This window comes from Camelus bactrianus, chromosome 12, assembly GCF_048773025.1.
Source record: "Camelus bactrianus isolate YW-2024 breed Bactrian camel chromosome 12, ASM4877302v1, whole genome shotgun sequence".
NCBI lineage: Eukaryota > Metazoa > Chordata > Mammalia > Artiodactyla > Camelidae > Camelus > Camelus bactrianus.
The window spans coordinates 11,551,975-11,576,619 of NC_133550.1; the positions used below are offsets into that span (position 1 = coordinate 11,551,975).

Genomic DNA, 24,645 nt, shown 5'->3' on the forward strand with positions numbered 1-24,645 from the left:
AGGAGGGGTAAGGAGATGTCTTCATAAGGCTGGGGAAGAAAGATGCAACAGTGACTTACTTAGAGAAGTATAAAATTCTCTAAGGTATTTTTTTTAATCCCCTGTCCCTTGGTCCAGTAGGAGGTGCCCTTCACTCTCAGCTAACAGTAGGGAAAAGATTCTCAAATGAAAAAAAGGGCTCCAGCTATATGGGCAAAGAAAAGAGGGCAGATACAGGTTGCCAGTTACATATTTATAGAAAGATAATCCCCTGGCTTTAAATAGATATGTACATACAAATATGAACAAACTTAAAAAAATACAAACCCTTGGATCATATGGGGGCTGCCGGGAACCTCTTTATCCTTCCCCATCACCCAAGGGCAGAGGGCATGAATCTGCTCTTTAAAAGTTACTAGTTTTGGCCATCCCTGCAACAAGCATGAAGTTGGATGCTTACCCACAAGGTGAGAGTTGCCACTCTGAACTCTGTATGTCCTGTAATGAGGCTTACATGCTTTCTTGTTCATTTTTACTAGTATATTGGGGCAAGGGAGGGGGGGCTCCCTCCTCAAATGGGTCAAGAAAAAAGATAAGACTTGTAGTTTAAAAAGGGGAGAAAGTGTCATCTGCCATAGAAGCAAAGGACAAAACAAAGGCATACAGACCTCAGGGAAATACCCAGTTCCCACACTACTGTGGGAGATATTGTCCAGCCCAGATCCAGGCCCTTAGGTTCTTTGCTCTAGCCACCCTCTATTTCTTTGGTATTGTCAGAAGACAAGATTCAGTTTCTGGGTGCTGATGGAGGAGGGAGAGTGGTTCCAGGGCTTCCTACAAATACTGAGTGAACGATTTGAGCTTAAAATCTTCCCTTTTTAAAATATTTAAAAATAAACAAATCAAACTCCATCAGGTGCTATACACAGCCCTTTTGACTCCCTGACATTGATTTGAGGAAAGAGAAGAGGGGGTCAACGTTGGAAGGGCCTCCTCACTTTCTTCCGCCGCTTGGGTTTGGCTTCTCCCTTGGGTACTGTGCTGTTGGGCTTGGAGGCTGCAGTGGCCCCAGGACCAGGCTGAGGAGCTGCAAAGAAGTTCCCATTGGACATCTGGCCTGGGGGTACTTGAAAAATCCGGCTCAAGAAATCCTGAAGGTCAGCAGGAGGGGCATCTGGGGTAGCTCTGAGAGAAAAACAGAAGGCATGATGAGGCAAGAGATACTGCAGTCAAATGGTTACCCATGTTATCTATCTATACGTACGTTAAAGATAATTCTGAGTCAGTTCCCGAACTTCTTAAAGGTGACACGACTACATGTCCTAAACAGCATGTCATTTGAAACCATATTCAGAATGAGAAGAATGGATAGATTATTGAGAGAAATACCACCTACCTCTGCCGCCCACTGGTGCCTGGCATCCGCGAACCAAATGAGATGTGATAGGGGACTCTGTGGGTATCTGGGGAGATTCCCACACGCTGGCATCCAGCCCACTCTGCAAGCATGAGAGATAATTAGCCAAAATATCACAGTTTTGAGGATGTATGAGCCCGGACTTCTAGAGGGCAGAAGTATACCTGTGATGTCATACACCTTTCCATCCATCAGCGCAAAGTAGGTGATCTTGAGGCCCAACATGCTTGACTCTGCCCAGAAGTCTCCTTCCTCAGCAGGATGCAGCCTATTACACTCAGCACAGTATCTGGCATTCTTAGGTTCCCGGTCCATTTCAAACCTCCTAAAACCAAACATAAGGACAGTTCCTTAATAATTCGTGAAGCCTTCCTAGGGCACTGCTGTAGTCTCATCCTTACTGACAAATATGGCTGCAACAGCTAAAATGATCTCCATGTGTAACAATGATCAGTTGTTACATATGCCCACATACACCCTGCCCTCAACCTTCTACCTTACATCTAGAAATGTTATCTTTTCTTCTTGCTAATTCAAATTCTCAATCTCTTGACAATATGGCAAAAGTAAAAACCTCAGGGTCCTTTTACTCTTTTTACCATCTGTATCGCATAACTACCAATAATACTCACAAGGAAGGTTTTTGGCTACCCAGTTCCTAAGCTGTGGCTGTCCCATTCCTGTCCTATTTCATACCTATGCTTTCCCTGGCATCGGCTGCACATCATAGTATTCATTGCCTCTTTGAGGTCATCCTGCAGCTTGGACAGAAACTCATTCACTGACCGGCTCAGCTCATTCTCTGCCATTCGTTTCCTAAGAGAAGAAAGGCTTTGTAAGTCAGGGTATCAAGTGAGGGACAAAGGCCCCTGGCCAGCTAGAAACACAAGCCACCTCAGTTCTCTCTGCCTCAGAGAGCCTCCATCCACAAGTCTAGGGATCTCTGTTATTGAAGATTGTTCATTTACCCAACCTTACAATTTCCTAGCCCCAACTTACATCTCATATTCCTTCCGTCTTTCAGGGTTGCTGACAATGTCCCAAGCTGCCCGCAAAACCTTGAAGGCCTCCTCAGCCCGGGGGTGATGATTTTTGTCAGGATGAACCTACCGACACAAAGATTTCATTACAAATCCATTGCAACCCTCTCCCCATCTTGAGTCAAAATAACCTCGTATCAAAGGGTTCTCCTTCACCACCCTTTTGGAGAGTCAGTACAGCTTAATGGTTAATTGCTTCAGCTCTGCAGACAGATCTGGGTTCGAGGCCCAGCTCTGTCGCTTATGGGCTATATGACCTAGAATATTTTCTCTCTCATGGATTGTTGGGAGTATTAAATGAGAATACACGTGAAGCATATGTCACAGAATCAAGTGCTGTGGTGATCCCAGTGTGCCTGGGACTGTCCCAGTTTTAGCACTGGAAGTTCATGCCTCAGGAAACCTTTCAACCCCAGGCAAACAGGGATGGTTGGTCACCCTACCTGGCACACACATACTAAACCTTCACATTTTAACTTTATTGTCAGTCATAGAGTTCCAACAATATTACATCCTCAGACTCATTGTTTTCTAACTAGGGAATTCTCTGATCTACTCAAAACCTCCTACAGTAGTTTGCCTTTCTGTCCCAGAAATGTGGTAACACACCAAGATCCTCACAAGCTTTTTATCCACTTTTCAGCCTTTTCTCCAAGACAAGTAAATCCTCACTTCCTACAGCTTCCTGATTGTTCCCATTCTCATTCACCAACTAGAGAGAAAGCTGGTCTCTTGATTGATGCCAAATAAACAGAATGCTGTTAAATCTCTCAAATTCCCAAGCTCATAGAATGTGGGTCATGGTACTTTAGGGCCTAACAAGGGCAGTGAGAGGTATGAAAGAAGCCCACAGTAACTCTGGCCCAGAAAAGGGGGAGAACTTTGAGGTGTGGGTCAGGTCTACTAAGGATCAGGGAACAACTATCTCTACTCCAAGAAAGTAAGCTGAAAATGAGAATTTTTGAACGGTATTTCCCAAGAGAAGACATCTGCTAGAAGACACGAATGAGAAAAAAGAGTTCTACCATTAGTAATAATCTGAGTGTAAGCATTGTTCCCCACTCAGAATATCCCTGGCTATCCACTAAGGGGCATACATTTCTCATTTAACTAATTTAGTCCTCTGGTAAGTTACTTTATTGTGCCTTGAATGGTTAATGGAAACTTTGCCCATTCCTCTTTGGTGTCATGCAACCCTTGAAGTAATTTGCACACTGTAATATTTTACCAGTCAAGTTCCATACACTCAGATAGGCCTCCAATGCAATTTACACACATTACTTATATTCATAATACAGTTTTACTTGTATGGAAATATCAGTAACAATCATATCTAAAAACAGCAACCTAATATCTACTTCTAAAAACAATTTGATCTCATGCTTATATTAAACCATTTCTGTCAAGCATATGGTAAGTCACAATTGAAGCAACCATATTTTCATGTATGACATATGTATGCACATGCCTCTGTATGATTTATGTCCCATTCTTCTTCCCTTTCCCACTTAGGGAAAAGTTGGGTTGCTGGTCTTGAAAAAGCTTGTTTCTTTCACCTGGCCCTGGAATAATCATTCACATGTATTCCCTGAACCTTCCCCCACTAGTCCACATTTCCCTTACTGGGCCAGATAGATTTCCCTGTATTTTAAAAACTCTCATTTGTTCAGGGGAGAGAAACTGACAGGCTTCCTGACTAGGCCTCCACCCTGCTCAGAAGGATTTCACCTGGTTATTCCAGGGTGAGTGAGTCCAATACTCTAATACACCAGGCTCAATTATTTATATATTTATTTGAAAGAAAGAATCTCATGACAAAAAGCTTTAAATGAAGGTAAAGTCAGATCCCATAGTAAAGGGGAAAAAGTCTAATTCTTTCCTAAGGATTAAAGATACTAATCTTCAGATTGACTTTCTACTCTGCCTTCCATTTATTCTGCTCTCCCTAAAACCGTAATAGAAAATAAAATTTGGGAACAAAGAACAGGTAACAGGGAACAGGTAACAGTACTCACCATCACTGCCAGCTGCCTATAGGCCTTCTTCAGTTCAACATCTGATGCTGTGGCTTCAACTCCCAACACATGGAAAGGGTTTAGCTCATCCTCAGAAACCCCAGCCATGGTCAAGAGTCGAGCCACTTCCTCTTCAGGCTGGCAGTAGCGCCCACTAGCTACCGGTGCATTCCCCTGCCTCTTAGTCCTCTGCTTGACCCAAGGCAACTCCAGCCAACCCCACTGAACCATTCTTACCAGCTGCTGCCATGGCCTGCTATCTCTCAGCAGAATCAGGCACCGTTGCCAGGTGGGAGAAGCCAGCCAAGAGAAGAGCCAGGTGGCTTTACCCCTCCAGCCTAAACGGTCACCCAGTCCTACCAGAAACCGCCAACCCAACTGTAGACAGCCCAACAAAAGGGCCAGGGCCAGAAGCAGCAAAGCACCCAGTAGCCTAAGAAAACGGGTGAACAGCCCTGCCCCATAGCAAGACCCTTGGCTCAGAAATTGGAATATCACCTGGGCCCAGCCCCCCAGTCGCCCTGCCCAAACTCCCACCCAGACTCGAAAAAGGTCCAGATCACTGCCTTTCAGCTGCCTGCATGCATAGATGAGATGGCCACAAGTTTCCACGTACTCCCCCACTAATACCAGCAGTTCGATCAGCCACCAGAAGCCTGCCTGTCCAAGCTGACACAGCTCCTCTGCTCCCCACAATCCCAGGCCTCTGCGTTTATCTGCCTGACTTCGTTTGCGACCCAGCCGATGCCGACCAGGGGATCTGGGATCCCTGCGTCCACCCTCCCGAGTATCCTCCTTGGCTGGAACTCGGTGCCGCTGTCTCCGGGGTGGAGGTTTCTTTCCACTGGGCACACGTGAAAAATCACTGGGGAATTTAAGAGGTTCCTCATCATCGTATTCCTCTTCCAACTCTTCATCTTCCCCCAAAGCTGGAGAGGTACAGTGGTGGCAAAAGTTGCTAGAAGAGCTATCTCCTCCCTCAGAGTAAGGCCCTTCAGGGATTCCAGGGGTTCCCTGGCAGTTACAAGCAGATGGAATGGAAAGAAAAGACGGGTTCCCATCCTCCTGGTGCCCAGTCTCATTCTCTCTTGAGAGTTCCTGGTCCACTCCTGACTCTTCTGAAGATGCCTCACACTGATGTGGGTCCTCTCCATCCCTTGGGGGTCCTGGACCCCTCGGGAGGCCATGGCTTGGATCCGACCAGTGGGCTGGATTTGGGGGCTGTGTGTACTTAGGACTAGAGTGCTCTGTGAGGCAGCGGGTACCATTAGGAGCAGGCCCCGCTGAGTCCCTGAGTCCTGAGAATGAAAGTATTTCAGGGTCCACAGAGGGTCCTAAAGTCCTGAGGGAGGCACCACCACTGTGGTGGGCTCCACACAACCCTCCTTCTCCGGGGTGCTTCTGGGCCATGACCCCGGGGCTTCCTGAGGACTTTAGGTCACAGCCATTATGGTAAGTTCTGATGCCTGTAACAAAGGTATCAAGGTGGGAATGAGCAAGGATAGGACAAAGAGAGAGGTTAAATAATCATATTGGGGATATATTGAGTAAACCAATCTCCCTTGTTTTCCCAAGTTCTTTTGGGGCATTCATTAACCCTAGCAATAAAGCCACTACATTAACGACAACCCTGATCCCTCCCCCATTCCTCCAAATCCCCTTATTTTCTCTCTGCCCTCAAAAGCTATAATCCTGAATCCAGGAAAAAGGGAGGTACCGCAAAGGGTGTGGTCCCGGGGTCACTCTTGGGAAAAAGGAAAAGAAGACCGGAAAGGGGGTCGCAGGCTGCCAGAAAAGGGTGGGGACTGTACGGCCCTTAAGGAAAATCTGAGGGCGGAGCTAGGGGTTGCCCCTGAGAGAAAAAACCAGGGAACCTTTGAACTAGGTAGAAGGTGCGAAGGTAACGTACCAAAGAGCGGCAGTAACTCCTCCCCCTCGAGCAGCTGGGCCTAGGGCCAGGGGGAGCTACGAGAGCAGCTCCCCCGGCTCCGCCTCCTCCTCACGCTCTGCTTCCGCCTTCAGTCCCCGCCGCGGCCGCCGACCTGCGCCCACTTCCACTTCCGGGGTCACTAGAGAAGAGACGGGAAGGAAAAGTAAAAGCGGTTGGCGGAGGCGCGAGCCAGCGCCGCAAGTGGTATGTCAAATCAGAGGAGGCGGTCCTTGGGAAAGCACTGGCCCCGCCCCTTAAAGGGCCCTCTGCTGCCGCCCTCGGCGTGCTGGAGTGGGGTCTCCGAAGGTTGCACCACTGGAAGCGAAGCAGATGGGCGCTATAGCAGTGCCTGCAGACTGGGGACAGATCCTTAGGGCTCCTCTGGCTATATTCTTGGGCTTTACCGAGACCGGGAGATAGAGGAAAGCCACCAAGCCAGTCTGTTTCCCTTGCAGAGAAAACAAGGGAGCTTAGAGGAGCCACCGGCCTGATCCCTTCCTTGCTGGCTGTAACGAGAACAGAGGCCCTTTTGTATCATGCGGAGGTGGAGCGGAGGGGAGGACGCCCCGGGCCTACCCACGGCCTGGCCCTCCTTCTCTGCCCCTTCTTTCCCATCAACCCTCAGCCTCCCAGCGCCTGACCCAGCTGGCCAACTGCCCTGTATAACTGTAGCTCTCACGGCCTGGACCCCTCCTCTAGGTGCAGCTCTCAGGCCCCGTCACGAAGCGGAGCCGGAGGACTTAAAGCGTAGGCCCGCTGGGCTCAGGACCCGAGCCGAGCGCCAAAAATCCCTGCACTCATCTCATGCTGCTTTGCATCTCGTTTGCATACCAAGCTGTTCAGCCAACGTAGACACGCGCCCCCGCCCCCACGCAGACCCGGCTTGGGTTTCCTCTTTGTCGGTCCCCTCTTCTGCATACGCCTCTCTCGTTAGTCCCCCTTTCAAATCCCGTCTTGCTCCGCAAGTTTCTCCACCCATGAACCCCCTTGCCGACGCCCCCAGACCAGTACGAGCCCCTTCCCAGGTCCCCGATCCCCGATCCCGACCACCAAGTTCTCCTGAAGACAATACTCCAATTCTCTGGGAAGTGGAAGAAACCAAGCCGGAGCTGGGGGGGACGGTAGGACATGTAGGGTCTTTGAGAGCTTCGAGTTGTTGAGTCAGCGCCTAAATAGTCAGAGATCTTTTCCCAAACCTCTTATGGTTCCCCCAAGACCCTTCCCTGTTATGGTTGGGGATCTGTGGTCTCAGCCTAGAGCAGTAGGCAAACTGGGTCCCCCCACACACAGGGAAAAGAGTTGGAGGGGCCCGCCCCGTGATGTCACCCCCCCCTCCCCACACACACACCGTGTCCCCTTCCTCCACCCACCAAGCTGGTTGCATTTAGCTTAGAGGGCTTGGGCTACGACTTGCAAGAGTTTAGGGGGCAACGAACAGAGTGGCCCTGGGGGTGCCCTCTCCCGACAGCCGCCCCGACGCCTAGGACTCCGGGCAGGGATGCAGCTGGGAGTCTAGGGAAGCACATCTACCCCCTCCTCTCCTCAGCCCTGGCAGGGTGGTGAGTAGCTAACACCCCCTCCCCAACCTCTCCTTGTTTAGGGTCCCTAGACTTCCAAGCTGATTGAGGAGAATAACCCCAGGGATTCCCCAAGCCAACTCTCCTGCCTATTAAGACCTTGATGTCCGAAAGACCACTGAAGGGAAGTCCCTGCACCCACCCTACCCCACTCTCATAGTGCCCCAATGCCAGCCCCTCCTTGGTGTTCTCCTTTCAGGAACTGAGTTCAAATCCCATGGCAGCCCTGCCACCCCAGGGGAAAGGGAGAGGTAGGAAAAGTCCCATCAGTATCCTAAGGGGAGGAGCCAAAGGCTACCAGGATATGAGACGTCTGTGGGCAAGGCGCCTGCTTAGTCCATAAGGGACCGTGGGAGTTGGACTGTGACTGGACGCTCCTTCCCCAACAACTCCATCTTTTGAAGCCGAGGCTTCAAACCCCTGACAAAGTGTGGGTTACTGTCTCTGCTTAATTCCTTGTCCCAAACTCTTCTGGTGTCTGATTTTTTTCCCTTCTTCTCTGGGGTTGGAGCAGCTGTCAGGGGACCCCCACCATGACTCATTCTCTCCTCTTTCTCCTCCTTCTCCCTCTCTATTAACTCCACCCTTCCCAGTCCAATGGGATAGCTTTGAGTCCCGGCTGCAGATGGGGCAAGCTTTCTTTTCGGCTGGAACAGGCTGCAGGGCCTTTAGCCCCCAGTCTCACCCCTGGGCCTCCCCCTCCACAAACCTAGGACTTCCTACTCCTCCAGCCCCACCCTGAAAAGCCAGGGGGCAAAGATTCATTTCTTGTATAAAATTTTAATTTCTACTTTAATGTCCTTGTTTCAGAGGGTGGTAAATAGACAGCTGGCTCCCCTCAACCCAGCCCAGTAGATTTTTTCAGTGATCTCTTAATTTCTCCCTCCTGAAATTGGCCTTTCTTCTAAAGCAGTAGAGATACAGAGTCCTCAAGATTCATGGGCACCTGAGTTCCTGCCCCTTACCCCCTTGCAGGTTTCCCAACCCCCTCAAGACATTCATGGATGGATGAGAGGAGCTGACACTGACCTCCCCCTCTGTGACCACCTTCTCTTCGGCCATGGAGGAAGCCTTGCTGCCCCTGGCCATGACCTCTGACCCCAGGCCCTTTAATCAACAACTCCCAGAGCCTCCAGACCCAAGATGTGTCTTGGAACCCCAGGACAATCCTGAATTGGCACCTGCCCTGGTGTGTGCTCTTTGCTGCTGCTTTGGAATCATCTACTGCTGCTTCGGTGAGGGCAGGGCCAGGGTTCTGGGGGGCAGCTGCCCAAAACTGTCACCCTCAAGGATGATGCCAACTTTCTCCTTTGCTCCTGGGCCACCTCTACTCCTCTATCAGGGGACGCCTACCTTCAGTGTGGCCAATGCTGCTCTTGCCAGCTCTTCCATCCCCCATGCCCACTCACCTTCCAGCTCTGACTCCTGGCAACTATCACATGCTCTCCCCTTGCCTCCTACCTCAAAACTCCATTCCCAAATTATCCTCCTTGCTTAAGGCGTCTCCACCCTTCCCCAATAACCTGAATCAGCCTGTGCTGATTTCTTCCTGTCTACCATCCCTGGAAGGATTAAACCTTTTTTCTATACTTAGTCCCCTCAGTGCATCCATCTTACTTCCTGATTTGCCCTCCCATCCCCTCAGTTTCTGAAAAGTCCCTGCCCTCCCAAAAATGATCCTTTCTGCTCTTTGCCTTGATGTCCTTGAGTATGCTGTTCCTGTCTTCTGCACCTCTGGTTAGCCATTCCTCTCCCTTCTAATTCATCAGAGCTATCCCTGTAGAACCCCGCTTTCCACGTCTCAGTGCCTCCTGCCTCCCTTCCCAGGCTATCGCTGCTTCAAGGCAGTGATGTTTCTCTCCGGCCTGCTGTCAGGAGCTCTGGTGATCTTCCTGCTGTGCCACAAGGAGCGAGTACTAGAGACACAGTTGAGCCTGGAGGTGAGCGCGGGCATTGCGCTAGGCATCGGACTCCTCTGCGGCCTGGTCACCATGCTGGTTCGCAGTGTTGGGCTCTTCTTGACTGGTCTCCTGCTAGGCCTAACCCTGGGTGCCGGGGTCCTGCTGGGCACCGAGCCCATCTACCAGCCGCCTTCAGCCTGGGTGCCGGCTGGGGGGCTGGTGGGGCTGGCACTGCTGGGAGCCCTGTTCACGCTTCGGTGGCCACGTCCATTCACAGTTCTGGGCACAGCCCTGCTGGGTGCTGCGGTGCTGGTGTCCTGTGCTGACTACTTCCTGGAGGGGCTGGCACTGGGCAGTCGGCTGGGCCAACGCTTGCAGGCACTTCCAGCCTTGCCTCCTCTCTGCTGGTATAGCTGGGTCTTGCTGGGGACCTGGCCAGCCCTGGGGACCCTTGGGGCCCTGGCCCAGTGGAAGCTCATGGATGAGGAACATGGAGGCCACGCCAATGGTGAGTTAGTGCCGTGGTACCGAAAGCAGCCAACCTGTGCCTTCTCTTGTTTCTGGTTCCCAGACTTGAGGAGGGGAAGGGGGAAAATACATGTGAGGGCAGAGGGCAGAGGCATCTAAGATGAATGGGGCAGGGCTTTGAAAGAAAGTTACAGTTGGAGGAGCCAAATGTCTGGGTAACAATGACAAGAGAAATTGTTGTGGGAGGAAGCGCAAAGAAGAATTATTGGGGACCATTATGGAAGGAAAGGAAGATCTCAGGGATATCCAGAAGGAAATAGTAGGATGAATCCAAAGAAAAGCTTCTTTTAGAATAACTGGGGGGAAGGTGAGGTTTGAGAGACACGAAACAGGGAGATTGAATGGGTTTCCCTAGAGTGTGAGTGTATTTGGGGGTGGGTTTCAGGATCTAAAGAGGCCTCCCTGAATCTATATTGCCCCCCTCAAGCAGTGGTCTTGAGCCACCAGCGAAGGCATCTCCAGCTCCTACGGATCCGTCAGCAAGAGGCCAAGTGGCACCGGACCTCCTCTGGGGTAGGGATCTGTGAGGGCAGCTTCCGGCGCCAGCTCCCCTCCAGCACCCGGAGTCCTGCTGACAGTCTGGCTCCAGTGAGTGGAGGGGTAGGGGCTCTCTGGGGCATGGGGCAGAGGGCACATGGGATGGCCAGGGTGGGAGGAGGGCTCTGACCCAGGCCCTTCCTTCTGCCCTCTCTGCCCTGTGCCCCTCCAGAGTTACCTCCAGAGCCTTCGAGAACGCCAGCTGGGACCAGGCATCCAGGCCACAGCCCCCCACACCGTCCTGGACCTGGATTCTGACTGTGGCTCAACTGTACCGCTCACCACAACTTCTGGTTCTGTCCGAACCTGAGCCTAAACCTCCAGTGATGCCCTCACCCCTAGCAAGGGCCTAGGAACAGTAGGTGGTCAGACCCTGAGCCCAGAGGACACACAAACCTCCCAACCTCTTGGACTTGGGGATAGAATCTGTGCTCCAACCCAGACCAGCCCTGTAGGGATATGTTTCAGAGACAGACAGAGAGGAATCTTGTGGTGAAGGGAGCGTGATGGAAGTATGAGTACCTACCTCTGTCCAATAACAGAGGTGCCCTGGTCCCTAAAGCAACTGACTCCTTAATTGTCTCCAGACCAAGGAGGCCCGTTACCCAAATAGCCTTCTGTATACCCACCTCAGTGCCTCACAGCGATAAAACAAGGGGCTTTGTTTCTGTAGGATCTATAGAAAATCAGGAAGCCTCCTAAAGCACTTCATAGCTTTGTGATGGGGAGAAGGGCACAGAGGTGCTCCGGGATTCCTTCATCCCCGGACCCTTCATTAGGGGGTAGTTGGGTTCCTGGTTAGCCTGTCCCTCTGGACCCCCATAGGCTCAAGCCCCCTTCTACCTCAGTTGGGGGTACTGTCCTCCATGGTGCTTCCCTTGCCCTCCTTCTTAACATGGGGAAGAGCAGAGAGCAGTGCCTGGCTCAGTACCCACCTTCCCCGAAAGCTGGCTTCTTGCTCCAAGGAGAGAGCATTGGCCCAAGTGCCAGAGTCTTGCCCTTTTGCCCAAAGGAGCCTGGTCTGCGGGGCTGCATGGGAGACAAGTGCCTTCTCTGCCTCTCATTATAGGTGATGCTAATCTCCTTAACCAGAACATTGTCCCAGCCACTAACCCATTCTAACTCTCTCCCCTCCCCTGATCCTCCTGCCCAAGGTCTGTTCCCTGGTTCCCCAGACAGCATGAAGGAAGATATGTCCCTCTCCTGGGCAGCAAGGTTATGATGGGAGGAAGAATGTGGGAGCATGTGAATAAAATGGCATTGAACACTGAACCAGGGAGTCTGGCCTTTACTGTTGCTGTTCTTTTCTTTCTTTGCACCCCAAAACAAAGAGTTAGCCATACTGACAAGTCCTCTGTCCCTTAAAGATCTTATAAGGGTAACTTATCAGACAGAACTACCTCTGGCTGCTCAGTCCTCTCTTATGAAGATGAAGTTAACCTTTATTAGGCACAGATGTGCCAGGCACTTCACATAGAGTATTTCATTTAATACAACAACCCTGAGGGGTTGGTATTAACCTTATTTTGCAGATGGGGAATCCCAGGCTCAATGAGGTTAATTAACTTGCCCAAAGTCATAAGCAAATCAATGTGATTCTAAGGATTCCAAAACCCTTGCTGATTTTACTGGCCATGTTGTTTTCTTGCACTCTGTCTAGGAAGAACAGAACCAGGCATTCCCAGCTGTTGCCTCTTGTCACCTAAAGGCCTGATGGATTCCTTTCCTCTACCAACGTCCTCCAGAGAGTAGATAACACAGTTGGAAGTGCTATCTAGGATGGGGAAGAAATGGATGGAGTTGGGGGCTGTCCCAGAGTTAGGGGGTCACTGCCCAGGAGAGAAAGAATACAGGGGAGTGGTGGCTGAAGCAGGGACATTTAGAGGCCTGAGGTCTTTGGTTCATGCCGAAGCTGCAGCAGACATTTGACTCAGGTGTTAGGCCTCTGGGAGGGTGACATTACCAGGGAATGAACGAATGGTAGAGACTGTGGCTGAGGGTGAAATGTCCAAGATTGTATCGCTGGGTGAGTGGTCAGTGTTCAAGGTGATATCTATGGCCAAGGAAGTGGTATCCGAAGTTGTTCCTGTGGCTGAGTGGTCAGTGCTTGTGGCTGAGGAGGTGGTATCCCCACCTGATGAGGTGGCGTTTGGGGTCTCGGGATGACAGTGCATCCAGTTGTGGGCTATATCTCTGGGATAACCTTTCTCTACTCGAAGCTGCCGATTGAGGCGCCAGTACTGTTTGCCCTTGAAGAAGTAGACACGGCCATCCCGCCAACTCATAGCAGCTGACGGCTGGTCTGGCACTCCTGTAAATAACAGCTTGGTTGGTTTGGGGTAGCGGCTGAAGTCAGTTGGGGCCAGCTCGTCCCATTGCCAGTATTCGGAGCCCTAGGTGTGGGGTGGGCAGGGAGAAGAGAAGGATGAGGAGAGACTTTAGAGACACCCACAGGTCTACCCTCAGCCCACTGCAGCTGCAGAACTCCCTTCAAGAGCAAGTCTTCTTGTGTGAGGGAAGCCCACCCTCCTAAGAAAGGATTTGCCCTTGCTTTGAATTTTATACCTTAAAGAGGAACACCTTTTGGTTGACAGGCCAATAGAGAGCTGCATCCAGGTTGGGTTCCACCCTGTTCAGTTTCTTGGGGAAGCCAGGAGACATCTTGAAATTAACATAGCGCCACACCTTGTCTCCTGAGAGCGTGCAAGGAAAGATCAAGTCACCCCTGTCCTCAGGTGATAGCTTTCGGATCCTCCATTCCACCCTTTCAGAAACTTCTCATCTCTCCGTCCCTTTTATGGCTTCTCTGATGGGAGGCCCTCCTCAGTTGACACACTGTAAACCAGCCCCCTTACCCTTAAAGAAGTGAATCCATTGTGTTCGAGGAGAGTACACAGCAGCATCCAGATTTCCTGGGAGCCCCTCCCACAGGGCAGACACTTGGAACAGGGGACCCAGCCCTGAATCTGTCACGGTCCACACGTAGTTTCCCTTGAAGGCATAGGTCTTCCCGCGGGGACCTGAGAGCACAGGTGCATCAACAAGTCGAAAAGACGGGGGTCAAATAAAGACTCATGGGTATCTCAGGCAGGCTGATCATTTGCCCTCTTCCCACAGGCTGATGCCTCAAAAATTCATTCAACTTTAAGGAGAAGATTAAGGTCAGAGAAGGCAGACCCAGTGCTCAGCCTCTCCTTTGTTCACAGCAATTCAGCTCTGGTCCACTCAACAAAACAAAAGCCCTGCAGATAGCTGCTCCCCCTTGGGGCTCTCAGCTACTCCAAGTGACTCCCAAGCTGTAGGTCCATGCAGGTATAATTCCCTCTCTAGTAGACATTCCAGTTAAGACTGTTTTCTCCATCTTGCTGTATTTTCCAGATGTGTTTTAGTTTTAGTTGCCCTCATAAGGTGGCAGCCAAGGTAAATGCCTCCCTGGCCCACTTCCATTTGGCTCTGAGCCCTCCCTTCCCATGTCACATGCCTCCTTCCATGGCTACCAACCCCTGCTTGGTGTCTAACCTCCACTGCTCATGCTAAGGTCCCATGTCATTCCCATCTGTCCAGGTCTCAAGGTCAGCGGGCTGCCCCTACTGCCTGCCTATACAGCCTGGAGGGGAAGGGTCTTACCCAGCATCATGGCATCCAGTTCACCACTGCAGGGGTCTGGCATGGGCATGGGTTCTGTGGGCACTTGGGGGACAGCAGGGAGCTCTGTCTCTTCTTCCTCATTCTCTGTCTCTGGGGTCTTCTTGCCTGCAGAGTAACATAATGCTGCTCAGGGTAAGAACTCGGAGTGCTGGCTTCCCTACACTTCTACTGTCAGTTCAGCTCAGAGGCCTCATAGAGAGAGGAAGAGGGAATCCTGGAGAGCTTCCCTTGGTGGGAGGCAAGATCATATTTATATCAGCAGGAAACACGTCTTAGTTCTGAGAGGCACTAGAAAGGGAAAAGGAGGTTTGCTAGAATGCTCATTCTTTGTCCTCAAGAAGGGGTGTGAAGGGAGAGAGGCCTGGAAGGAAGATTAGACCTGGGAGTATCAGAAAAACAGCTCCTGAAAGTGAAGGAGCCTGAAAAACAGAGCAGCTGGAAGAGAAAGAAGCCAAGCCATTTCCTTCCCTGGAGATTAGACCTATCTCTTTAAGCCTGAAGAGATGCTGGTCTTGATCGCTAGGGGAAAGGACTGACCATAGAGAGCCTGGATCCCTGCCACGTCATCCGGGTGCAGCTTGAAGTGGGGTCGGTAGCCAGCGTAGACAGGGGCCATGAGGGCCTGGGTGTATCGAGAGTGCCCAAGCCCCAGGGCATGGCCCAGTTCGTGGGCTGCAATGATGCGCAGGTTCACCCCCCGGTAGGTCCCCTCAGTCCAGAGCTCATCTTCATCAAAGTGCACACTGCCCATCTCTGGGATGTCAGCATGGGCCAGGACCCTCCCTGGACAAAAGCAAAGGTAGATAGGAAGGTAGTCAGAGTCTCCTAGGCTGGAACATCCCCTGCCCATTATAAACTCCAATTACTCCATTCCCTTAAAATTCCCCCATGCACATTCAGTCTCTGGGATGCCTCTCTCGCCTTTCAGATTCCCCTGTCATCACCCAGTTCTCTCAGGGATGCCCATCACGCTGTCCCATTACCTCCCAGCCACTCCGTTCTCTCTGGCCCAGTCCTCTCTGAGGTCTGCCTTGAGCGGAGGAACTTAAACCAAAGAAGGCATAAGCTTTGTAGAAGAGGCTTAGAAAGCCTCGGGGAGGTGACATGCTACTCCCCAAGGGAATGTCAAAAGCTGGTTACAGAGTGTAGGGTGCAGCTGAGCATAGAGGGCAGCCTGAACATTAAGGTTCCAGAGTCACTGACTCAAGGAGACAGAGGTCTGTGAGGTGGGAGCTAAGAGCTGGTGCCTACCAGGTCCGTCAAAGCTATTGGAGCAGTACGGGCTTTGGCGGCCGTGAAAGGAGAGGCGGATGTCAGCCCAGCCAGCCTTCACCTCCCGGAAGGTCAAGGGAGCCACATTGCTCCAGTACTGGAAGGCTCGAAGCAGGGCTGCCCGGGCTGTGTAGGATGGGAGCGTGGAGGGCAGGTTCAAGATGCGGAAGGTCAGGTGCTTCTTTCTCCAGCGGCCTGGTTATTGGACAAGAAAATAGATTAGAAACACACATACTTCTGCCAACCCTGGAAAGCTTCCCGGAGTCTGGGCACTCACTTATCAAAGCTGTGTGACAACCCCTCCAGGCAAATGATGATCAGTTAATCACCATGTGATCAAACATTCAACACTGAGCTGGTCCAGGCTGTCCCAATGCCACCTGTGATACATAGCCGTGCCCCACCCCCAATTCGTCCTTCCTTTCCCAGGCTCATTCCTCACCCAGCAACAGGTATTTAAGGGTCTTCTGGTTGAAGGGGTCCTCCAGGCCACAGCGTGGCTGCCTCATACGGGCCCTCGTGGCATCATCCAGCTGACCTGAGACTGGCAGCTCAGATGCTTCCTGAAAAGCTCTTAAAAAGAGAGAGAGGGATGGGTCCAGCAGGGCAGGAGAATCTGGAATGACTGGGAACTGGGGACAGCTCGTTGGCCCCCTGTTGCTCAAGGTGGTGGCTAAGAATGGTGACACATAAACTCTGTAGTTAATGGGATCACTTTAGGATCCAGTCCTCATAAATGGGACTTCCTCTTCTGTTCTGCAGAAAAGGGAGTACTCTAAATTCACCACCAATGCTCAGTCTCTTATTTGGGTAAAGTTCTCCTCCAGTGTAGCCTTCTTCCCTTACTGCAATTTCTAAACTCCTGCTCTGGTGAAGTGTCCTGCCCACTGCTCTGGAGACTCTCCTACCACAACTCCTACCTGAGGGCCTGTCCACCCTCAGTCTTCTCCCCTCCCGGATGCTCTGGGGCAATTTCATCCATCAGGCCCTGCAGGTACTGTGGTTTTTCAAGGGACTGTGAATATACCTGAGAGTAGATAGAAAACTGACCCATTAGATCCAAAATACGAAAAGAGGACTTCAAAATAGAAATAAATAAATGCTGAAATAAATGTCCACAAAAGGCAACATCTGTCAACAACTCAATCCCAACTCAACTCAACTCAGTTTTGCATACAAATTACCCTTTATGTGGGATGTGACCAAATATTAGTATTTTGGATACAATGTGAGCTGGAGCCTCCAAAGGAGTAATTAGGGCCTAAGAAGATCCAGTGACTGTGCCCTTCATCTTTGAATCGCCATCTCACCCCAGGGCCCACCACCCATTCCCTAGATCCCCAACATGGACCTGGGTCAGGCAGATGTGGGCCTGGGGAGTGGAAGGGATGAGGAGAGAGAAAGAAGACCTTGACACCTTGTGACCTTGATCCTGAAGCCATGTGCCTTACGACCTCTCACCTCAGCGCCTCCATGATATCTTCTGGCCTGAAGTCATCAGGTCCTTCTAGAGGCTTCTGTAGGTACCCATATTGCAATAAGTAATCCTATGATGAGGGTAGAGATCAGCAGAATAAAAATGGTGTTAGTAAAGATTCTAAGTGACATAACAGCCCATAGGATAGGAGGGGACAGACTTGAAAGGACTAGAGGAGAGGCATCTTAGGGAAGGAACAAGGGGAAGGAGTGGGAGATGGGTTGGGGTGGATCATGGAGGAAGGGAAAGGCAGGCAGTTGTAGGTCAGAAGGGAAGCTTGGATGGGACTGTGGAGCAGTGCCTCTATCCCTCCCCCAGCCTGGGTCCATATTTCCCAGGGGACTCACCACTGCTTCCTCCTGCTTTCCAGGCTCCAGGGCCCGGCCTGAGACTGTCATGGGGAATAGAAAGCCCAGCCATAGCCCCTGCCAGTTCATGGTCCCACCAGGCAAGAGTTCCAGAGGCTGTCTGTGCCCTCTGCCCTGAGCCTTCTGAGAGCCTGGGGAAGCAGGGCTAGGTGAGGGGCTCTTATCTCCAGTTCTTTTCACTCTCCAGTCTCTGGTCCACTTTATGAAACTCCAGGGGAGGGGAATTGGGGGGAGTGGCAGTAGGTGGTGACTCAGCCCAGAGATGTGTTGCAATTCACCATTAACCCCTGTCCTGCCAGAGAGCAGAAGTCAAGATAAGCCTCCAACCCACTCCCCCAGGGTCCTCTGGTGGAGATAGGAAGATATTTCATATTGTCCTGTGAGTGGTTATCCTGGCAGGATTGGAAGCAGAATATCTGCAGAGACTCAGGATAGGGGCTATGGCCATCCCCTAAAGCTGGACATTCTTGTGCCCCAGGGATCCCGGGGCAGCAACTCCCTCATCTACAACCTTCAGGTCTCCCTGTTAGCTCTAGGATAGGAAAAAACAAACAAACAAACAAAAAAAAACAACTACTAAGAGGTAGGAAGCAGGTTGCTTAGATGCTTGGGTTTCAGGTGAAGGAATGAAGAATGAGATCTCTGTTTCTTCACATCCAAGACCAAGTTGGGAATTGAAACGCTCTGGAAGCCTACTTGTGTCTGCTTTAATAAAAAGTCATCATATCAAGCATTTAATGAATCTGGAATGCATGGGTGAGGCTAAGGGTTAACAAAGACACAAAGAAGTAAATGTCTGGAGCCTACCTGCAGGGAGCTTACAGATATAGGGTGAGTCCAACCCAAATACCTGAAATGCAGGGAATAGGATGCCAGGCAGGAGGTGCCCCATCCAAGGGGTCATGGGGCTATGGGGGGGGGGGTTCACTGAGAAGGCAGGCTTTGAGCTGGACTGTGAAGGCTGGCTATGAGTTAGATTGAGTAAAAGAGTCTTAAGGCACAGGGACAGGGCAGGTCTTGAGTAAAAGTACAGAGCTGAGAAATGCCAGCTGTGCTCAGTGACTAGGTTCTGAGGGTCTGCTTCATGCACCAGAGTCCCCAGTGCCCACCCCAGGCTAGCTCAAGGCTTCAGGTGATGCTTAATAAATCTTTGTTAAATGATTGACTAGAGTGGGAGAGTGGCTGGGAGCCAGAGGTTGGAGAGGGTCTTGAATGCTATTTAAGAAAGCAGAGAAAAATTTACATTAAAAAAAAAAACCCTACTTTGTGTTAGGTGCTTTATATATCATCCCATTTAACTCTCACTATCCTCCTGTGAGGGAGGAATTACTCTGGCCATTTTTTATGAGAGGAAATGGAGACCCAGATAGGGAAACGGTGACTAAGGACATGGAGCTCCTAATTGATTCAAATCCTTCTGCCAACTCCTTAACCCATTCCCCTTGCGTGTGCTACAGCGACTCTTAGAGCTTTGTTCTCTGAGTGGTTGGGAGCCACTGAAGTTTCCACCATCATTTGTGCATCACACAACATTTACATGCTGTTTGAACTCAGGGAAGTAGGGATAGGAGTGGGGGAAAGGGTTACTGAACTCATGTTCTCAGTAGGACCCCAGTTCTGAGCCCTTCCCCACCTCCCCAGGCTTAAAGGCTGACAGGCCACCAGGGAACCCTTCTCACCCCAGGATCGAGGTGGGGGATACCGCTGACTCATATAGCTGCCCTCAATGATGCTGGTCCTCTTGACCCACTCAGCGCTCAACTGGGTAACAATCAAATGACTAAGTCCCAAACGGCCAGTGACAGGCAAGGAAGGACAGAGCCTCTGACTGATGAGTGACAGAAGCCATGACTAAGGCCATGACCAAGGCTGATTCCCCAGGAAAAGAGGGAGCTTGGAAACCATCTCCATTCAGCCTCTTTCCACCCCTCACCCTTCAATCCCTCTTCTTTTGAGAACAGAACATGGGCCAATTGGAAATTATATATATATATTTTCCGATTGAAGTCTTCACTACCTTTTTTTGAATAAAAGTTATCCATTGCTCATTGTAGTAAATTTGGAAAATACCAAAATAAGCAAGGAAGAAAATGAAAACCACCAGTAAATTCTACCCAGAAGAGAACCACTAGTAACATTTTCATGCATTTACTTGAAACTGTCTGTGGCTCTGAGTTCAGCTCCAGCTCTGCCAGCCCAGCTCAGTCCCTGGTGACGGAGTGGGATGAAAAAGAGAATGATAGGAAGTAGTGAGGACAGTGGGGAAGGGCCAGGAGCTGATGGCGGTGTGGGGAGAGGAGGACACAGGGGAAAGCGGTGGAGTAAGATGAATGTGATAGCACATTACTCCCTCCCCTTAGACACCTCATAAAACAAACAAACAAAAGAAGTGGAGAGGAAGCCTAGGTTTGTTAGTGTGTTAGTGAAAGAGATGGTGTTTATTATAAGAGGTGAAGGATGGGCACTCACTGTCACTCTGGCCTCAGAAGACCCAGGAGATGGAACCACATTCTAGATACAAAGGAGCCAGGGAGAGAGCAGAGTGAAACAGTAAATGCTGCCAAACAGTTTATCTCATTTAAATCTGGACAACAACCTGTGGGCTGCTAGTATCACCTTTCACAGAAGAGGAAACTGAGTCTCGAATAGGTTACTTCAGGTCACACAGCTAGGAAGCAGCAGGGCCTCAGACCCAAGCTATGATCTCCTCGGCCTCCCAAGAGTTTCCGCAGGCACCCAAACAAAACCCCCTAGAGCCAGGAGCTGCAGGCTGGGCATGTGCACAAAGACGGCATGACTAACTGTTCCCCAAACGGCGTCATGACCAGCCCTTCCGCCAGCCCCCTCTCCCTGAACGGGCTGAGCCAGCTCTTTTCCCCACTGAATTTGTCACCTCTCACTGGGGGAGATGTGGGAATGTGTGCAAAGGGTTGGACCTGTGGTCTGCCTGCCCCGAAAAGGGAACTTGGGTCTGACAGCAAGAACTTCTGGGTTCTTTGGCTGGTTTGCTCCTGCCCTGCAAACTGGTTTCCCTTTCTGCTCATAGTTTGTGGCAGAAGAGTTTGTACAGAAATATGTTTAATTGAAATATTTTAAACTGTAGCGGCAGGGAGTAGGTGAGACTCTTGAGAGTACTTTCTAATGATCAGGGGCTACGGGGCTTTGGATGGAGGGCAAAGGTTTGTAGAGGTCTCTCAGCCCAGGAGGAGCCAATCTCTAAACCAGCCCCCAGCCCCTTGGACAGCCATTCATACCGAATAGGGTGGCCTGGAGGGCTGGGCATCCTAGTAAGTAAAGGGCAAGTCTGGGGCCTGAAACTGGAAGCTGGGGATGAGAAAAACATAACGCATAACCAAGTTAGACACTGGCCTAGACAGCGCTCTTGATGGAGAGAAATATGAGAGAAACATAGTGTTAGCCTCTGGCCTGTTTTCCCCGCAGAGCCCTGGGGGGGTCAGGAGAGAGGGAGATTTTGCTGGCTGGGTGAGACTGAGTTCTCGCCAAGCCGTTACCCTGGAAACCTCTGTTTTAACAGGACACCCCCCCACCTCCACACACACACTCCTTTAATTAGTCATGAGTTCCTAGAAGCCAGATGGGAAAGGAGGGCCAGGACTGCGCACAGCTGGAACCGGTTAGTAACCAGGGAAGTGGGTGGGGTTTGGGGATGGCTCAGGCTCATATTCTGCTCCCAGGTTGCCCCAGACTTCCTCAACCCCCATTATAAACACTTTCCGGTATTCCCTCCCACCCACTGCTCCTTAACACGCATCCACTCGCTTGGGACTAGCCTGAACTGGCTCAGGTGAGAGTACGTCAGACCCAAATTCTTTAATTCTTCGTTTCCTGTCAAGTATTGGGGAGACCAAGATTAGCTCCCCTTCTCCAATTCACAAAAAAAGGTGTTATCCCACAGGACTCCCCGGGAGATGCTTGAGGTCCCATCACCCAGTGCCAGTGCCCAAGGGATGCACAAGTTCTAGCCTCTGGAATAAAGAGGGGAGCAGAGGAATAAGGAGTTTAAGATGACAGGGAAATGATGGTAACACAAAAGATTTTTGCTCCAGAAACAAAGAATTTTTGCTCCTTCTGGGAACAGCAACCTTTTTCTTAGCAAAACCCAAATGGATCTTTATTGCTTTTCCCAAGCAAAGTAGGATGTAGGGGAGCACTGTGGCCTCCTGTCCTCATCCTGTGACCCCAGGAAACTGATCTGTCCTAGTGTTTGGGGACAGTCATGGGCCTGGAAAATCCACATTTGGCTGCCTTTACTGTTGGCAAAAGTGTTTGATAGGGGGTTGGCAAGGGAAGGAGCTCAGCACTGCCTTCCCCTTTTGAACTGGATGGGGGAAGGAGACCTTGGGAAAGACCCAAGTTTCTCTGTTTTCTGTCAGGCCACCAGTGGAGGAGAGGGCGGTTGGGGTGAGAAGGCTGCCCTGATGAGGGTGGGGGAGGCAGGCAGGGAGAGGGTTCTCCTCGGCATCCTCTGTTTTGCCCCTATTAAGAAAGATAGTGGATGTTCACCAGTTTAGTTTTATTTTTGTTTCTTGGTGAATTTATTCATTTGACGATGGAGGAAGCGTTGATACTATACAAGCATATTGTGCACAGAGTGAGGAAGAAAGAGCAACAGGATTTTAAAGTGACAGAGGGGCACAATTCCAGTTTGAGTTGGAGCCCCGTGCCACTTCGGCATAATGAGCGCTCCCCTTCAGCTGTGGAAGAAGATTTTGAAAGGGGAAATAAGAAAAGACAGCTGAGAAAGAAGACCATTAAGAATATGAAAACAAATATATGTATGGCTGAAACATTATGCTGTACACCAGAAACTGACACATTATAACTGACTGTACTTCAATTTAAAAAAAAAAAAAGACCATGAATCCTAAGGAAGACTGTGTTCTCAGATTTTTTATCCAGAAGCTATTCATAACTATGTGTGCTTGCCTGTTGTCTATTTTTATAAGCCCCTTGTGTGTGTGTGTGTGTCTGTGTGCCTGTGTGTGCACATGCATGTGTTATTACAGGAGTGACGCTTCCCTATTATAAACAATTGAGCTGATATATAACTGTTTACCTACTTCCAAAAAGGAAGCCAGATATTGATAGAATAGAAGCACACTGGGGGGAAAGATTTGAGGGTCTTTGAAAACCAAAGGCTGGAAAAATATCCAGTTGATCACTCGCCATAAAGCAAGTCTGGCCACTGACCAGAGGTAGCCATGGTGATCAATAAGATCAGAAAGAACTGATTGACAAAATGTTGGCCTCTATTATGAGGCCAGTGGTGGTGGCCAGAGGCAAAAATAGAGTAAAAGAGAAGCAAGAGAAAAGGGCAATCTGGTTGTGGAGCTGAAGGAGCATGTGAAACCAAACCTGGCTTAGATTACGGTCATATATAGAGGGCAAATGGAAAGAGCTGTTTTTATGACCAGACAAATGTAAGAATGAGTATTGCAGGGGAGGGGATAGCTCAGTGGTAGAGTGCATACTTAGCATGCACGAGGTCCTGGGTTCAATCCCCAGTACCTCTATTTAAAAAAAAAAAAAAGGATGAGTGTTGGTAAAAGTTGTATTCATCTGTCACTCATTACCTTACTTATTGAATTTATCAATGCTTCAACTTTTCTGCAAATATTTCCTAAGTAGATTATAAAAATATATATGAAGAGTGTAGAGGTGTAGGTACATAACTGTGGTGGTTACACCTTCAGGGTATTTGTCCATCTCACAATGATGACCCCTTCTCTGCCCTCCTTCCACAGGGTCAGGGGGTGGCTTCCAGCAGCCATGTTTATCCTCCGTAAAACTAAGTATAGAATTCGATATTGACAGGTTTTCTTTTTCCCTTAGAGTGCTTTAAACTGTCTTCTGATCTCCACAGTTTCTGGTGAGAAATCCATGATGACTCAAATTATTTTTTCCCCTGTGTTGTTTTTCTCAAACTGCTTTCAAAATTGGTTCTACTTTTTGGTTTTCAACAGTTTGAGTATGATGTACTTAAATGTGGTTTGCTAAGCTTCTTTTTTTTTTTTTTTTACTGTATTTTATTTTATTTTTAATGAAGTGTAGTTGATTTACAATATTATATAAGTTTCAGGTGTACAACATGATTTACAAATTTTAAAGGTTATACTCCATTTACAGATATTGTAAAATATAAGCTATATTCCCTGTGTGTACAATATACCCTGTAACTTATTTATTTTATACAAAGTATTTTGTATCTCTTAATCCCCTACCCCTATTTTGCCCCTCCACCTTTACCTTTCTTCACTTATAATCACTAATTTGTTTTCTGTATTGGTAAGTCTGCTTCTTTTTTTTCCTATATTCAATAGTTGGTTTTATTTTTAATTCCACATATTAAGTGGTAAAGAGTATTTGTCTTTTTCCGTTTCACTTATTTCAGTAGAAATAATATCCTTCAAGTCCATCCATGTTGTTGCAAATGGCAAAATTTTCATTCTTTTTGATGGCTGAGGAGTATTTCATTGTATAAGTACACCACATCTTTTTTATCCGTTCTTCTGTTGATGGACACTTCGGTTACTTCCACATCTTGGCTATTGTGAATAGTGCTGCTATGAACATTAGGGTGCATATATCTTTTCAAATTAATGTTTTTATTTTCTTCAGATATATACCCAGGAGTAGAATTGCTGGATCATATGTTAGTTCTACTTTTAGTTTTTTGAGAAACCTCCATAACGTTTTGCATGGTGACTTCACTAATTTACATTCCCACCAACAGTTGCTGAGTTTCTTTGATCTGAAAATTTGTGTTTTTCACCAAGTTTGGGAAGTCTTCAAACATTATTTTGTTAAAGAGTTGTTTGCTCCATTCCCTTTCCTCTCTTTCTGTGACTCCAATTACATACATGTATATTAGATTTCTGAATTTCTGTTCACAGTTTTCAATCTTTTTTCCTCTGTATTCTTCAGACTGGATTCTT

The 24,645-nt window shown here is 49.4% G+C and overlaps 3 protein-coding genes across 8 annotated transcripts; 1 reads left to right on the top strand and 2 right to left on the bottom strand.

The window, feature by feature from the left end:
• Positions 1-213: 213 nt before the first annotated feature.
• DNAJC14 (DnaJ heat shock protein family (Hsp40) member C14) lies at positions 214-7,375 on the bottom strand. Of its 2 annotated transcripts, none has more exons than XM_045523251.2 (8): positions 6,786-7,375; positions 6,361-6,520; positions 4,452-5,917; positions 2,396-2,502; positions 2,093-2,212; positions 1,561-1,721; positions 1,376-1,478; positions 214-1,164 (listed from the first exon to the last, which is right to left on the bottom strand). In XM_045523251.2, the coding sequence occupies exons 3-8, from the start codon at positions 5,859-5,861 to the stop codon at positions 954-956; spliced, it is 2,112 nt and encodes a 703-aa protein (XP_045379207.1). In that variant the 5' UTR covers positions 5,862-5,917; positions 6,361-6,520; positions 6,786-7,375; the 3' UTR covers positions 214-953. The 2 variants fall into 2 exon arrangements, with proteins under 2 accessions (XP_045379207.1, XP_010962200.1); XM_010963898.3 differs by having other exon boundaries at positions 7,213-7,373.
• A 408-nt stretch (positions 7,376-7,783) lies between these two features.
• On the top strand, positions 7,784-12,196 carry LOC105075915 (transmembrane protein 198). 5 transcript variants are annotated; one of them, XM_045523253.2, is made up of 6 exons: positions 7,794-7,940; positions 8,158-8,388; positions 8,934-9,193; positions 9,786-10,367; positions 10,815-10,975; positions 11,097-12,196. In XM_045523253.2, exons 3-6 carry the CDS (start codon positions 9,019-9,021, stop codon positions 11,232-11,234), a joined length of 1,056 nt encoding a protein of 351 aa, XP_045379209.1. In that variant the 5' UTR covers positions 7,794-7,940; positions 8,158-8,388; positions 8,934-9,018; the 3' UTR covers positions 11,235-12,196. The 5 variants fall into 5 exon arrangements, with proteins under 5 accessions (XP_045379211.1, XP_045379209.1, XP_045379208.1 ...); XM_045523252.2 differs by lacking the exon at positions 8,158-8,388 and having other exon boundaries at positions 7,803-7,940; XM_010963897.3 differs by lacking the exon at positions 8,158-8,388 and having other exon boundaries at positions 7,803-7,940; positions 10,818-10,975.
• Positions 12,197-12,345: 149 nt separating this feature from the next.
• On the bottom strand, positions 12,346-17,898 carry MMP19 (matrix metallopeptidase 19). The gene is made up of 9 exons (XM_010963896.3): positions 17,669-17,898; positions 17,306-17,391; positions 16,287-16,417; positions 15,824-16,039; positions 15,110-15,355; positions 14,552-14,677; positions 13,780-13,944; positions 13,490-13,617; positions 12,346-13,317 (listed from the first exon to the last, which is right to left on the bottom strand). The coding sequence occupies exons 1-9, from the start codon at positions 17,756-17,758 to the stop codon at positions 12,862-12,864; spliced, it is 1,644 nt and encodes a 547-aa protein (XP_010962198.2). The 5' UTR covers positions 17,759-17,898; the 3' UTR covers positions 12,346-12,861.
• Between the last annotated feature and the right edge of the window lie 6,747 nt (positions 17,899-24,645).

What these genes read in the sequence shown, in the direction of transcription:
- MMP19 (XM_010963896.3), bottom strand. Translation starts at nt 17,758, where the DNA reads ATGAACTGGCAGGGGCTATGGCTGGGCTTTCTATTCCCCATGACAGTC. An exon ending in GATATCATGGAGGCGCTGAG is followed by an intron (nt 16,418 to 17,305) that starts GTGAGAGGTCGT and finishes TCTCTTTTTAAG; the next exon opens with AGCTTTTCAGGAAGCATCTG. An exon ending in CAATAGCTTTGACGGACCTG is followed by an intron (nt 15,356 to 15,823) that starts GTAGGCACCAGC and finishes GCTTTTGTCCAG; the next exon opens with GGAGGGTCCTGGCCCATGCT.
- DNAJC14 (XM_045523251.2), bottom strand. Translation starts at nt 5,861, where the DNA reads ATGGCCCAGAAGCACCCCGGAGAAGGAGGGTTGTGTGGAGCCCACCAC. An exon ending in CGATGCCAGGGAAAGCATAG is followed by an intron (nt 1,722 to 2,092) that starts GTATGAAATAGG and finishes GTTTGGTTTTAG; the next exon opens with GAGGTTTGAAATGGACCGGG. An exon ending in AAAGGTGTATGACATCACAG is followed by an intron (nt 1,479 to 1,560) that starts GTATACTTCTGC and finishes TCATGCTTGCAG; the next exon opens with AGTGGGCTGGATGCCAGCGT.
- LOC105075915 (XM_045523253.2), top strand. Translation starts at nt 9,019, where the DNA reads ATGGAGGAAGCCTTGCTGCCCCTGGCCATGACCTCTGACCCCAGGCCC. An exon ending in ACATGGAGGCCACGCCAATG is followed by an intron (nt 10,368 to 10,814) that starts GTGAGTTAGTGC and finishes GCCCCCCTCAAG; the next exon opens with CAGTGGTCTTGAGCCACCAG. An exon ending in CTGCTGACAGTCTGGCTCCA is followed by an intron (nt 10,976 to 11,096) that starts GTGAGTGGAGGG and finishes GTGCCCCTCCAG; the next exon opens with AGTTACCTCCAGAGCCTTCG.